The 11,529-nt window shown below is 40.1% G+C and overlaps 2 protein-coding genes across 3 annotated transcripts; both read left to right on the top strand.

Annotated features, from left to right (window-relative positions):
* Positions 1 to 594: 594 nt before the first annotated feature.
* On the top strand, positions 595 to 7,177 carry il6r (interleukin 6 receptor). 2 transcript variants are annotated; one of them, XM_029503410.1, is made up of 10 exons: positions 595 to 803; positions 1,989 to 2,603; positions 3,609 to 3,732; positions 3,928 to 4,106; positions 4,226 to 4,389; positions 4,642 to 4,786; positions 5,502 to 5,536; positions 5,648 to 5,687; positions 6,009 to 6,135; positions 6,280 to 7,177. In XM_029503410.1, the coding sequence occupies exons 1-10, from the start codon at positions 686 to 688 to the stop codon at positions 6,539 to 6,541; spliced, it is 1,809 nt and encodes a 602-aa protein (XP_029359270.1). In that variant the 5' UTR covers positions 595 to 685; the 3' UTR covers positions 6,542 to 7,177. The 2 variants fall into 2 exon arrangements, with proteins under 2 accessions (XP_029359270.1, XP_029359269.1); XM_029503409.1 differs by having other exon boundaries at positions 4,642 to 4,795.
* A 213-nt stretch (positions 7,178 to 7,390) lies between these two features.
* Positions 7,391 to 11,441, top strand: riiad1 (regulatory subunit of type II PKA R-subunit domain containing 1). The gene is made up of 4 exons (XM_029503423.1): positions 7,391 to 7,520; positions 7,635 to 7,711; positions 10,587 to 10,633; positions 10,967 to 11,441. Exons 1-4 carry the CDS (start codon positions 7,440 to 7,442, stop codon positions 11,035 to 11,037), a joined length of 276 nt encoding a protein of 91 aa, XP_029359283.1. The 5' UTR covers positions 7,391 to 7,439; the 3' UTR covers positions 11,038 to 11,441.
* Positions 11,442 to 11,529: the final 88 nt, after the last annotated feature.

The following is an 11,529-nucleotide window of genomic DNA, read 5'->3' as shown; positions in this document are numbered from 1 at the left end:
TCTCTCTTCCACATGAGGTAAATTCACTGTGTCCATGCAAATGTCATTTTATACAGCATATGGAGATTATAACTGCTGAACGTAGTAGTGGAGCATGAGATTAAAGAACAGTTTAAGGCCTAAAAAACTACTTGTAGCAAACACAACCTGCAGCCCTCAGTCACCAAATCATGATGAACCTTCACTTTCTATAGGCCATGGTGAGAATATGAACAGAGAATGGAGCGAGATGTTCTTAGTCATATGCAAATTAAAAAACTGTGACATAAATTAAACTGCAAAAAGAAAAAGAAAAGTGTAAGCAACAGCAGAACAACACTATACAATACAGCAACTGGAACAGAAACACACCGTATCCTAAATATCAGGTATCAAATATAAGAAAATCGTTACATAGAAATAAGTAGCCTGCATATATGAAGTGCACATAGACTCTGTTTTTGCTGAGTCTGGCAATTTTTTTTTTTAGGCATCATGATAGCAGGCCTGAATTCAACTTCGGGGGTTTTATTTTGACGCTGAAGGATTTCCTCTGTGCAACGGCGCTGAACCAGGGGAAGAAAGCTGGGATTTCACAATAACGGGTCTCACACACTTCAGGCTGCTTCAGCCAGATCTGTGTCCGCTGAGTGTGGTGGAGGACTGTCATTCACCGACATTCAGAGGAAAGTTTGATGGGAGTCACATGAGTTCATGGTGGAGGGGGATCCCTGCGGGAAAAATGCAGCTTTTTCTCCCTTTGCTGTGTGTTCTGTGCGCCGCTCGAGTTCACAGCATTTTCGACGGAGCCTGTCCCAGAAAAGGTAAGGTCCGGGGGGGAGAGGGCCCCTTCTGTCTAATGACAACATATTCAGTGACTTTCTAAACTTTTCTCTTTTAGTTTTTGTTTTTTTTTTCTCTCTCAATTTCAAAGCTGTAGTGTCGGAAACAAGGGAAATTGCCTGTTAGTTTACTAAGTTCGCCCTCACGTGAGGTGAATGATGACACAACACAATGTTTTTTCTAAAAACCTTTTTCTGTTAAGCCATTTTGGCTTTTAAATTGTTTATCTATTTATCTTTTTACTATTACTATTATTATTATTATTATTATTATTATATTTTTGTAATTTTTTTCAAACTAAGAGAAATTTCAGAAAAAATATCCCACTAACTCCCCAAAACTATAATCTGTATTTACATATAAAGTATACATCTTGACCTGAAGTTGTTTTATTTGAATTTAAATTGGTCAAATGAGCAGACAGTGTATCAGGCTACTCTTTGTAAACCCCACTGTTTGTACACAGACCTGCTCCTGCCAGCTATTTCCTGGCATTAAGCATCTACTGTAAATGTGTTTTAATCCTTGGTCATGTCTGTTGTCCTCAACTAAATCTGCTGTTGGGGGTTATGGAGCATTGAGACAGCTTTAACTTAGATGTCCAAAATGCACTTAACACAACCTGAGAGCATGAACTATGTAGTTTTGGTACACAATTATTTGTGTACTTAATTTATCATATAAGGTTCCCAGGCGGGAAACTAGGCATGAGACTTAACATGTGAAATATCTCAAGTCTGGAGGTTACACATCTGCAGTCTGAATTTACAGGGGTACTAGAAATAGAAATGAGTGAGAGCCACCACAGAGAAGACATGCAAGACAGAAAAAGAAACAGTGATACAGACAGACGCATTAAAAGAGGAAGTTCACAAAGAGATGGCAATGTTGGTTATGCAGACTTGCATCTTTTCTGTTTCTTCCCAATTCTTACCCATACTCATAGCAATGATCTTGCCACTTGTTACAAAATGTTGTGTAAAAAAAAACAAAACCCAAACAAATAAACAAACACACACATGCACGCACGCACATTACTTGAAATATATTTAATTTCATTTAATTTTCAACTACTGATCTGTAAGGGTTCCTGGGGATGCAGGAGCCAATCCCAGCTAGCACAGTAATTTTATAATTTATTAAATGTTATTTGTTTTTATGTGCAGATGCTCCTCCTGGGGTTTTGGTTGTAACCCCGGGCAGCAACTTGATTCTGAAGTGCAAAGGTCACGTACTAGTGAACGGAGTAAGGGTCAACATTACCCAAAAGAGCTCAAACACCAACGGTGGAAGGACATCTTCAGTTGTACCAACAACCACTGCAAACATTACAAGAAAGAAACGCAATGTTGACAGTACTGTGGACTGGGGATACAACTCGAAGACTGAGGAAGAAGTCAGAACTGCAACAGAAGAAAACCAAAGTGCCAGATATATAACATACACAGCTTCTCCCATCTCTAACATAGTCCAACCAACCAGCACTGGTGGACCACAAAAGAATAAATCCAACTGGGACGCCGAGGAGTTGGACAGTGAGGACGATTATGAGGAAGATGAAGAGGAGATCTCGAGCAGGGTAACAAGGGGCATAAAATCAAGGCATGAGTGGAGTTGGAATAACAAGGCAATGGGCAGTGGAAGGAGAGACTGGGGAGATATCAAACTTGAGCGTAGAGGCAGCACGCTGTCTCTGTCTTCAGTAAGAATGAAAGACTCTGGGAAGTACTCGTGCCATTACAGAGGCAGAGAGGTGTTCTCCGTAAAAGTATCTGTTGTTGGTGAGTCACGACAGCAATGAAGTCGTTATACGGGTGTAGAGTTTGAAGTGATGAGTCCATCTCTAAGAATCACTCCCTCTTTTAAATAACATACAAATATACTGCAGACATAATTTTACGATCTGCTATGTAGTGTGCAGAGAGCAGCCCCGATGAGTAATATTAATCCCATAATGATTTTCTGAAAGCTGTAGAGGAAAAAGTAATCAAAATGGTTTGCAAGTGAAATAAATAATAAACAATACTGACTGGGGATGGAATGGATTTGACATTAATCAAGAAAATCATTAATGGTATATCGAAGCCAGTAAACCAATCTCAAACTTATTATTCACAACCAGTAGCCTACATTAACTCAGAAAGGGAAAAAACTGCTGAAATCATCCCATTAAGATTGGTTTGGAAATGCCATATGGCAGTTAAACACTTAGTTTAAAATAAAGTGTACTTTGAAAAGTCAGATAATTTAATTGGAATTTTTTAATTGTCAGGTTTCAGTACATATAGATAAACTGTTTTATTTTGTTATGGCAGAAATTTACAGCTCACTTGGAGGTGGTCATAAAAAAGGGTTTTTTTATATAAATAAACTGTCATTAAATTTCCATACTACTTACAGTATTTACTAATAAACAAAAAAAATTGACAGACTCGTTAGATAAAATGACTTTTAAAGAGCAGAATGTTGCAGTTTTGGGAAAAACAAGAAGAATTCTGGATAACAAGCCCACAACCATTATGCATAGAAAGAATTAGAAATGGGACTGTAAACACTTGTGAAGACTGGAATGCATACATTTAACATCCTAATATATATAATTCATTAATATGCAAAAATGTAAAAAACATCAACAACAACAAAAAAAAAACCCTCAACAATTTTTGGATAAATCTTGACTGTGACTGTGACTGTGTCTGTGTAGGACAGACAACGACAGCCTGAATGACTGACTGACTGGATGTTTTAAAACTATACCCAGTTTCCATGTCATCTTCATCTGTTAGAGCCTCCTGAGAGCCCCAGCCTTTCTTGCTACAAAAGGTCCCCCAGCAGTAAGATCCGCTGTGAGTGGGCACCTCAGAAGCCTGTGACCAGACCACTTTACTGTTACCTCGTACTGAACAAAAGGTAAGGACTGACACTAACACTTGAACCCTTATGAGTAATTAAAGTAGTGCACAGAAAGAACTTGGAAGCTGAAGTGGATCACTGAAGTATAAGTATAAATGAGAGTGATGAAAGGAAATGTGCTTTGAAATAATAGGATTCATGTCTCAATTTCTTGCCTTAAACTTTCTATCTTTGTCTACCCGCCTGTCACAGTCCATCACAGCTGTTCATTAATCTGCCGTGCTCATACTCATCACGGCTCTCCCGCTGTTGGTGTGCACTGGAGCACAGTGAGGACGACCTGAGAACGCTCTACACAGCCTTCCTGTGTGTTACCAACATGGCAGGCAACGCCTCCAGCGCCCAGAAGTATTTCAAACCCCTGGACATTTGTAAGTGGGGGTGTCCCTGTCCCTGTGTTTGATGTCTCATGTAAAAGTTATGAAAGTACTGTTGAAAAGGAACTGGTTACATTCTTCTCTGCACCCCCCCCCCCCAACCCCAAACACAGTACAGCCGGACCCTCCATCAAACATAAAAGTCACACAGTTGGAGCGACATATGACGTGGTTAAAGGTCAACTGGTATCTCCCAACCTCCTGGAATATCCGTGACCAATATTATGAACTGAAGTACGAGGTGAAATACCAGCCTGTGGAGTCCTCATCTTATCAGGTGTGTTCTGGCAGTCCAACAGATCATCATCTGTGTCTGCCAGTTTTTTAATACACTGCTGATGAGTGTGTTTACTTGCCACACTGCACAACACTCCAGATGGGCTGTTGGCTTTTCTGGCCTAAAACATTTACACACTGCAGTGATATTTCCCCACTATACGACAATTTTGGGAATTTGAAATAAGGAATTTAATATCAGTTGGTAACAGTCTGATATCATCTGGTTGTCTGTCCACGTATGTTTATGTAGGTACATTTGATTAGGGACACACGCTCCTTAATTATCAAAGATGTCGTGCCTGGTGCCCAGTACCTGATACAGATCAGAGCCAGGGATGAATATGACGGCCAGTGGAGTGACTGGAGTACAACTATCATTGGCAGCAGCTGGACAGGTAATCTGGGTATGTCCATATCAACACTCAAATTAAGTAGCCACAAAACAAAACTAGGTCATTTTAGAGAAGTGGAAGTGATGTAAATTAAGTGGTTGTATAAATCATTTAATCTTGTCAAGAAGTCATAACATCTTGTATTATCCATCCACTGTAGTCAATGGTCTCATCTGCGTTAGCCTGGCGCTGCTCAGCTGGTGACGCGCACACTTGCTTTAGCAATCTTATCTTAATCGTAATCTTATTTAGTTACCTGTCAAAAAGAAAAAACCTCTATGTTCATATGGTTCTTAGGAAAATATTCATAAAAAGTTGATGCATCCTTGTCCTCTCACAAAGTTTTACAGGAATATGAAAGTGATATGTTAATATGTTAAAACAAATTGGCATATTGTTCTATGCAGTTTAAAATAATATAAGTCTTAATATTTTGTATCTAACAATATTTAACTTCTCATTTTCACTGTCCTCTCCATTATCAAAATAAAGACATTAACTCCAGTCAAACTTATTATTATCATTATTATTTTGAAAAAGTTTGCAATGTTTTGTGCTCTGGTGGTTTATAGTTGTAACCAGTTCAAATATAGTTTTGTTTTGGGGAAAAACACATTTTCCACTTTTTTCTCCATGTTTCAGTGAATAGTGTTAGTAATGTCCCTCCAGCCTGGGTTGTTGGTAACATGTTCTCACTGTGTTGTGTTTCTCTCCACAGCTTCCCCTGCCACTGATGATCAGACGAACATAACAGTAAGAAGTTTAAGTGTATTTAAGTGTATTGCTTCAGTCATTTATGCTTGCTCTTATTTTTCATTTTACTGGAGAAACTCACACTGTCTCTTGTCTTACCGTTTCCCCCAGAGTCTTGATGAATCGGGATCTGGTGACAACACAACAGAAGGTAACCATAACCAAAAGACATTCTTCGGGGTAATCGGGTTTGTTTGAGCAAGCAAGGACGGGAAAGTAATAACAGAAAAGGAACTCTTATATGTTGTTAGCTCAGAAAACTGCCTCTGCCCCACTGAGTTTTAACAGGAAACCATGTCATCATAATAACTGAGGCTCAACAACGAAATAAGCTACAGGAAACATGGCTCAACGCACCAATCACACACACAAAATCATACACATGCATGTATTCGATATTCTGATGCTTCATTTCACATAACTGAAAATTCACATAATTTCAAGCTCTTTCAGCATCCAACTGTCCTTACAGATGATCCTGCCCCAAAAGATGGTCCTGCCCCAAAAGATGCTCCTGAATCAGTGGAGGTGCCACACATTCTGTGGATCTGTGCTTCATTTGTTTTCCTCTTACCCATTTTGGCTGTGTACATATTCAGGTATAGGGCCATCTCTGGTGTAAATTCTGTGAACTTGGTTATGATAAAATTAGAATTTATTCTAGAAAACAGTTTACAACACAAGTTGAATAATTGCCAAAGAATTTCCATCTTGTGTGTCAAACTCTGCGCTTCTTTTTTCAGACGCAGGGACAGAGTCATATCTAAACTGCACTGTTTGAATGTCGGCATCAAGCCTCTTGATTCATCTGAAGTTCCCCACGCCACAACAACAGCTCCAGAAGAGCATGCCCTGGTGGCCTTTACCCCTCCATGTTACAAAGAGCCCCCATCGAAGACAGGAGAAAAAGAGGAAGGAGAAAATGAGGAAGAACAGAGGATGAAGGATAGGATAAATGCGATGCACTTCAACAACACAACTTATTTCTTTATCCAGAGGGAGTGATGGCTATTCAAAACAGGTGTTTCTCCACTTCACTTTTGCTTTCACTTCAAAACTGTCTTTAAAGGAGAGACCTCCAAACTTGCATGAAGAAAGAAGTTTGCAGAGTTCTGTCCCTAAATCTTCATAATACCTAAAATACCTCTGAAAATACATTTTTGTTTGTGTAAACTGCTCTGAAAAGCAGCAGTTAACCACCCTGTGTTATGTGTGCTCCATTTTAAAATGTGTTGAAAAAGTGTGCATTGGATGTGGGTCCATCGATGTATCAACCTACATCTACCTCATGTTTTGCTTGGCTTATCAGATAGTTTTCTTTCTTGCCCTCTCAAAATGTACATATTTTGCAAGGTGTGAAAGATGACAGAATTAGCTGGGAATTGACTTATTGATTGATTTAAGATGGACCATTATTATTATTACTTTTTTTTTTTACTGGTTGATTGATGTGCGGTGATGGGCCTTCAACAGGAGAAATTTTGATTACTATGTTTACAATTGGAAAGGCATGTCCTAAATGGAAACGTTAATGAACTGAGTTAGTGGCTGTTTTTTTTTTTTTTGGTTTTGTTTGTTTGTGTTGGGTGTGCCAGTTTTTTAGGTTAACAATGTAAAAAACAATGTTCTCAACATGTTTTCTTTAAGGTCATATATAAATATAAATTAAGGCGAATCGTTGTTGTCGTTGTTTGTTCGTTTGTGTGTTTTCCTGCCTCGTGCTGCCCCCTCGCGGGTGTAGCCTGTGATCACAGAGGTCGTTCTCATGGCAACACTCGTTGCCCAGCAGCGGAGTCAGTGCCAGCTGCTGTGTTGTGCTCAATATGGCTCCCAAACCGCGCTGCTAACGTTTCTCATCCCAGAAAAGAAAAATAACGATTCAAGCAACGTCTGCAGGGAGGAGATGGCGGGAAAAGGCAGCTTGACCAAACTGGACGTCGGTGTTTTGAGTCCGGAGCAGCAGGAGAAACTGCACCAGTTCAAGGTAACTTCACACCGGCCGGGTTTAACGGCTGCTGAAAACAAGTCCGTCATTTAGGTGATGTTTAAGGCGATTCACCGGGTCGACTCAGCCAAATCCGGTTTCCTTTGATTGCAGGTTCAGACCAGAATCGACAACGAGAGATATTTGAGGTCTCATCCTGAGGTGGACCAGCTGATCGGTGACTTCCTCAGGTCGGCCTGTGTGTTAACAGATTCGGTTCCCCTTCACGCTTATTTACTGCTGAGTCGTGCGTAGCTGCTATGTTACCGTGCGTACTTAAAGAACAGGTAACCACTCAGCTCTCTCAGGTGTGAGAAGAAGGCAGAGGAGGATGAAACGCAAATGGAAACACAGCTGGGTGATACACACCAGGTAATAATACGACCAAGATGTATGATGTAGAATGAGCCGATCGTTATGGAGAAATAATCCAAGTAGGACGAGGATTATACATCGTGGCCATGTCTGTAGGTGTTCCAGTTAGGAATATGGCCACGATGTATAATCCTCATCCTACCTGGATTATTTCTCCATAACGATCGGCTCATTCTTCATTTTACATCGTGGCCGTATTATTACCTGGAACGCCCATTAGCTTGTAGCCAGAGTTTGGATGTCTTCTGTGGACATCACTGACAAAAACACGGTCCAACTCCTCATCACAGAATACAGGTCTGTCTGCCACACACACACACACACACACACACACACAAAACATTAACAACGAGTAATGTCCCGGTCCTTGTGTGTGTTGTGTCTGATCCGTACTTCTAAATTTGCGGTCTTTGTGCGGAAATAAAGCCAACAAATTAAATAAACTACTCTGCCCCCATGTCACTTTCTCTGTTACCTGACTGCAGCTGGAGGCCTCTCCTCTCCGTGTCTTCCATTCTGATGGAGCTACCAAACTGAGCTGTTTCTGTCAAAGATAACGTTTTGTGTCGGGCTTTCGTACAAGCTAGGCTAATGGACGTTAGCATTAGAGCTGGCCAGTTATCTTACATTACAAGCTAACGGCCCTGTTTCTTACCTTGCTCTAAGTTTCTCGTCCCAAATTCACCGTCACCACCTTTTTAAAAAATATTTGTATAGAACATTTCTTAACCCTTTATTTCCTTATTCTTCCTTCCCTTTCTGATCACCGGACTGATGCTGACTGGACATTTTCCTACCGAACTTCAGACAACAGAAAACTAGCATAGCTCTGGGTAGGCTAGCATAGCAACAGTAACCAAGGGGGGCGGGGCTTAACGAATCTTACGGGCTTAACGCCAAACCTTATGTAACTCAAATATTACATAATCTTTCACTAAAATAGCTGTGTATTTCTACTCCATACTCCAAATCTTCTTTACTGGTCTAGTCTGCGGTCTCCGGTCTGGTCGCGGTCCGTTCCTGGAGGGGTGCCGTCACCCGTCCGGTCTGGTTCGGCCTAGGTCCTGGGGGGGGCGCTGTATCTGCATTAGCCCAGTCCAATACTCGTAACCAATTAACTCCGTAGACACGTTCAGGTGCCCACACCGGGAATCGAACCTTTACATACATATTTAACATTACATTTACATTACAAATACATCACTTCTTACATTTATATCATATACAGATATTTACAGTCATTATATCACTTAACCCCGGGGTTACATTACAGCATACATTTATATTACGTCACCCATTACAGCATACATATACATACATTTACAACACCTACTCTAGCCGGGAATCGAACCCTTCCCTCCTAGGTGCGGGTCGGCAGCGTTACCACTGCGCCACAGCGCTGCTTGAGTTGCCCTACGCATTTGCGCTATTTCACCATTCCACATTTACGTCACGTCACCCAAGCGTGATGACGTCATCACCCAGAGGGATGGCTCAAGCACCCCACGTGACCTCTGCTTCTTAGCTCCGAGTCCAAGCCTGTTGATTTGTATATAATTTGTATGAGTAAATAAACATCATGCTTTTTTGCTGAATTTTTGTTGTGTGTATGCTACAGTTTAACTGGTTAATCATCACAATGACAATTATGTAGCCCTATAGCCTATTTTATGAGCATGTCGTGCAAGAGATAAAAGATCTGCAATTTCCCAGTCTGGGATAAATAAAGTATCTATCTGTCTATCTATCATGTGTAGGCTTTCGGGAAAAAATATCTTAAAGTGTTCAGTGAATGGATCATTGACTTTCGTATAAATCGTGCACTTACTTGGAACTAACCCAGGACATAATCTAATTCCCAACCCAGTTTCCCAAAGGGCGCAAAGTTGATACATTCGGGCGGCCAGGATGAGCGTTTGTCATGTGAGTGTATGTTCATTATGGTAAAAGGGAAAAACGCTCCGCCCGTTTCCAAATAAATGGTGAGCAATAGTAACGTTATACGTCAAAAATAATGTCATCGATTCGTCAGTCGAGCATGCTAACCAGCTAGCTAACCAGTTAGCTAGCAGTCCAAATGATCCGGCAGTGAGGTTTACTTCACGTAGGCTACTCTCTGACAATGAATGGCCGAACAAATGCATTCTTAATTTATTTTTCTTATATAATTAATAACATACCAGTAACCTACACATTGGCTTGTTCCATTTCGCTTTCCGTACACCCAGCTGTGTTTCTATTTGCGTTTCTTCCTTAAGTACGCACGGTAACATAGCAGCTACGCACGAATCAGCAGTAAATCGCCGTAAAGGGGAACAGGAACCTAATCGGTTAACACACCAGGGCTCCGCTTCACTTTTGTCCGCAGGTCCATTTTGTAAACAGTAAAACTAAGAAAAAAAAAAGTAATTTCTAACGATGATTTAAGATCAGACTTTGTCTGTATTTGAGAAAAAAGAGTGAAATGTTTTAAGGGCAGCTACTCCCCAAATATATGTGCTTTGCTGTATTTTATATATAGGCTACAAAATATTAAACATATTAATACAGCCCTGCTTTGGTTATGCACTTTGGGCTATTTTTACATTTAAAACCTGGAGTATTGTAAACAAAGTGTGCAATTCAACCTTCATTTCAGTGAGTCAGCTCAGTGTGGTTGTACAACTATGAACATTTGTTGTGTCCTTTTAGAAATGTGCTGGTGAAAAGGCCTGCTGACATCCGTGAGTTTGCTGCAGGTTAGTATTAGGCATGAACACACATGAAAACACACTTGCACCAACACTCTCTGTAACCACTTATTTCATTTCAGTGTATTTTATTGTCCTGATTGTTATTCTCAATGTGTGCATTTACTGCATATAATGTTAATTTTCAATAGCAAGTTTTTCCTACATATGAGCTATTGACAATTGTAAAGATGTAGAATGACTTCAGCCTCGTCATTCAAATATGCCATGAAAAGAAGTTGATCCTGTCGTAAAAACGAATGAATATAAACATAAAAATACATTTGTACTCACACAAAAGCATGTGTCACACTAACAAGTGTCTATGATGTTTTTTTTTAGATCACTTCACAAACCCAAACCTTCATGCTACTACTTGTACCAAAATGGAAAGAAACCGTGTGACTGAGTGAAACTCACTCAGTAGTTTTGTCTTTACTCTCAGTCTCTACTGAGCAACCTGTGTATGGGATAATTCAGCAGCTGAGATGCTCATCATCATTTTTGTTTGCCCACAAAACTGGTCAGTCCATAGTTTCAATGTCAGATGCCATCAAAAACAGCAGGTAAAGGCCGTTTCTAGTGAGTGCGATCCATGCTTCATGAAAACATGATGTCCTCAGGGCATTACATAATATTTGTCACATTACTAACATGATAATGTAGGAACATACAGTACAGACACACTTTCTTATTCATTTGAATGAGAAGGTATGTCCAAACTTCTGGCCTGTGTTGTATATTGAAGAGTTAATTTAGGCTGATGTACAGATGTGAGGTTGAGGTGGGAGGATATCTTTTCTGCTTTTTTACACAATTGATAGACACATTTTATCTTACTGTAATAATGAATATGTCTTTGTATAGATGAACAAAAGAGTAAACTTGATGTTACTTTAATAAAT

The sequence above is a fragment of the Echeneis naucrates genome, chromosome 6 (genome assembly GCF_900963305.1).
Source record: "Echeneis naucrates chromosome 6, fEcheNa1.1, whole genome shotgun sequence".
In the NCBI taxonomy this organism is placed as follows: Eukaryota; Metazoa; Chordata; class Actinopteri; order Carangiformes; family Echeneidae; genus Echeneis; species Echeneis naucrates.
This window is presented reverse-complemented; position numbering and strand designations above follow the sequence as displayed.

Bases quoted from the DNA above. Each gene is read 5' to 3' on its own strand.
- il6r (XM_029503409.1), top strand. From the start codon at position 686: ATGAGTTCATGGTGGAGGGGGATCCCTGCGGGAAAAATGCAGCTTTTT. The intron at 804-1,988 runs GTAAGGTCCGGG...TTTTATGTGCAG, and splicing joins CGGAGCCTGTCCCAGAAAAG to ATGCTCCTCCTGGGGTTTTG. The intron at 4,107-4,225 runs GTAAGTGGGGGT...CCCCAAACACAG, and splicing joins TTTCAAACCCCTGGACATTT to TACAGCCGGACCCTCCATCA.
- riiad1 (XM_029503423.1), top strand. From the start codon at position 7,440: ATGGCGGGAAAAGGCAGCTTGACCAAACTGGACGTCGGTGTTTTGAGT. The intron at 7,712-10,586 runs GTCGGCCTGTGT...GTGTCCTTTTAG, and splicing joins CTGATCGGTGACTTCCTCAG to AAATGTGCTGGTGAAAAGGC. The intron at 10,634-10,966 runs GTTAGTATTAGG...GTTTTTTTTTAG, and splicing joins CATCCGTGAGTTTGCTGCAG to ATCACTTCACAAACCCAAAC.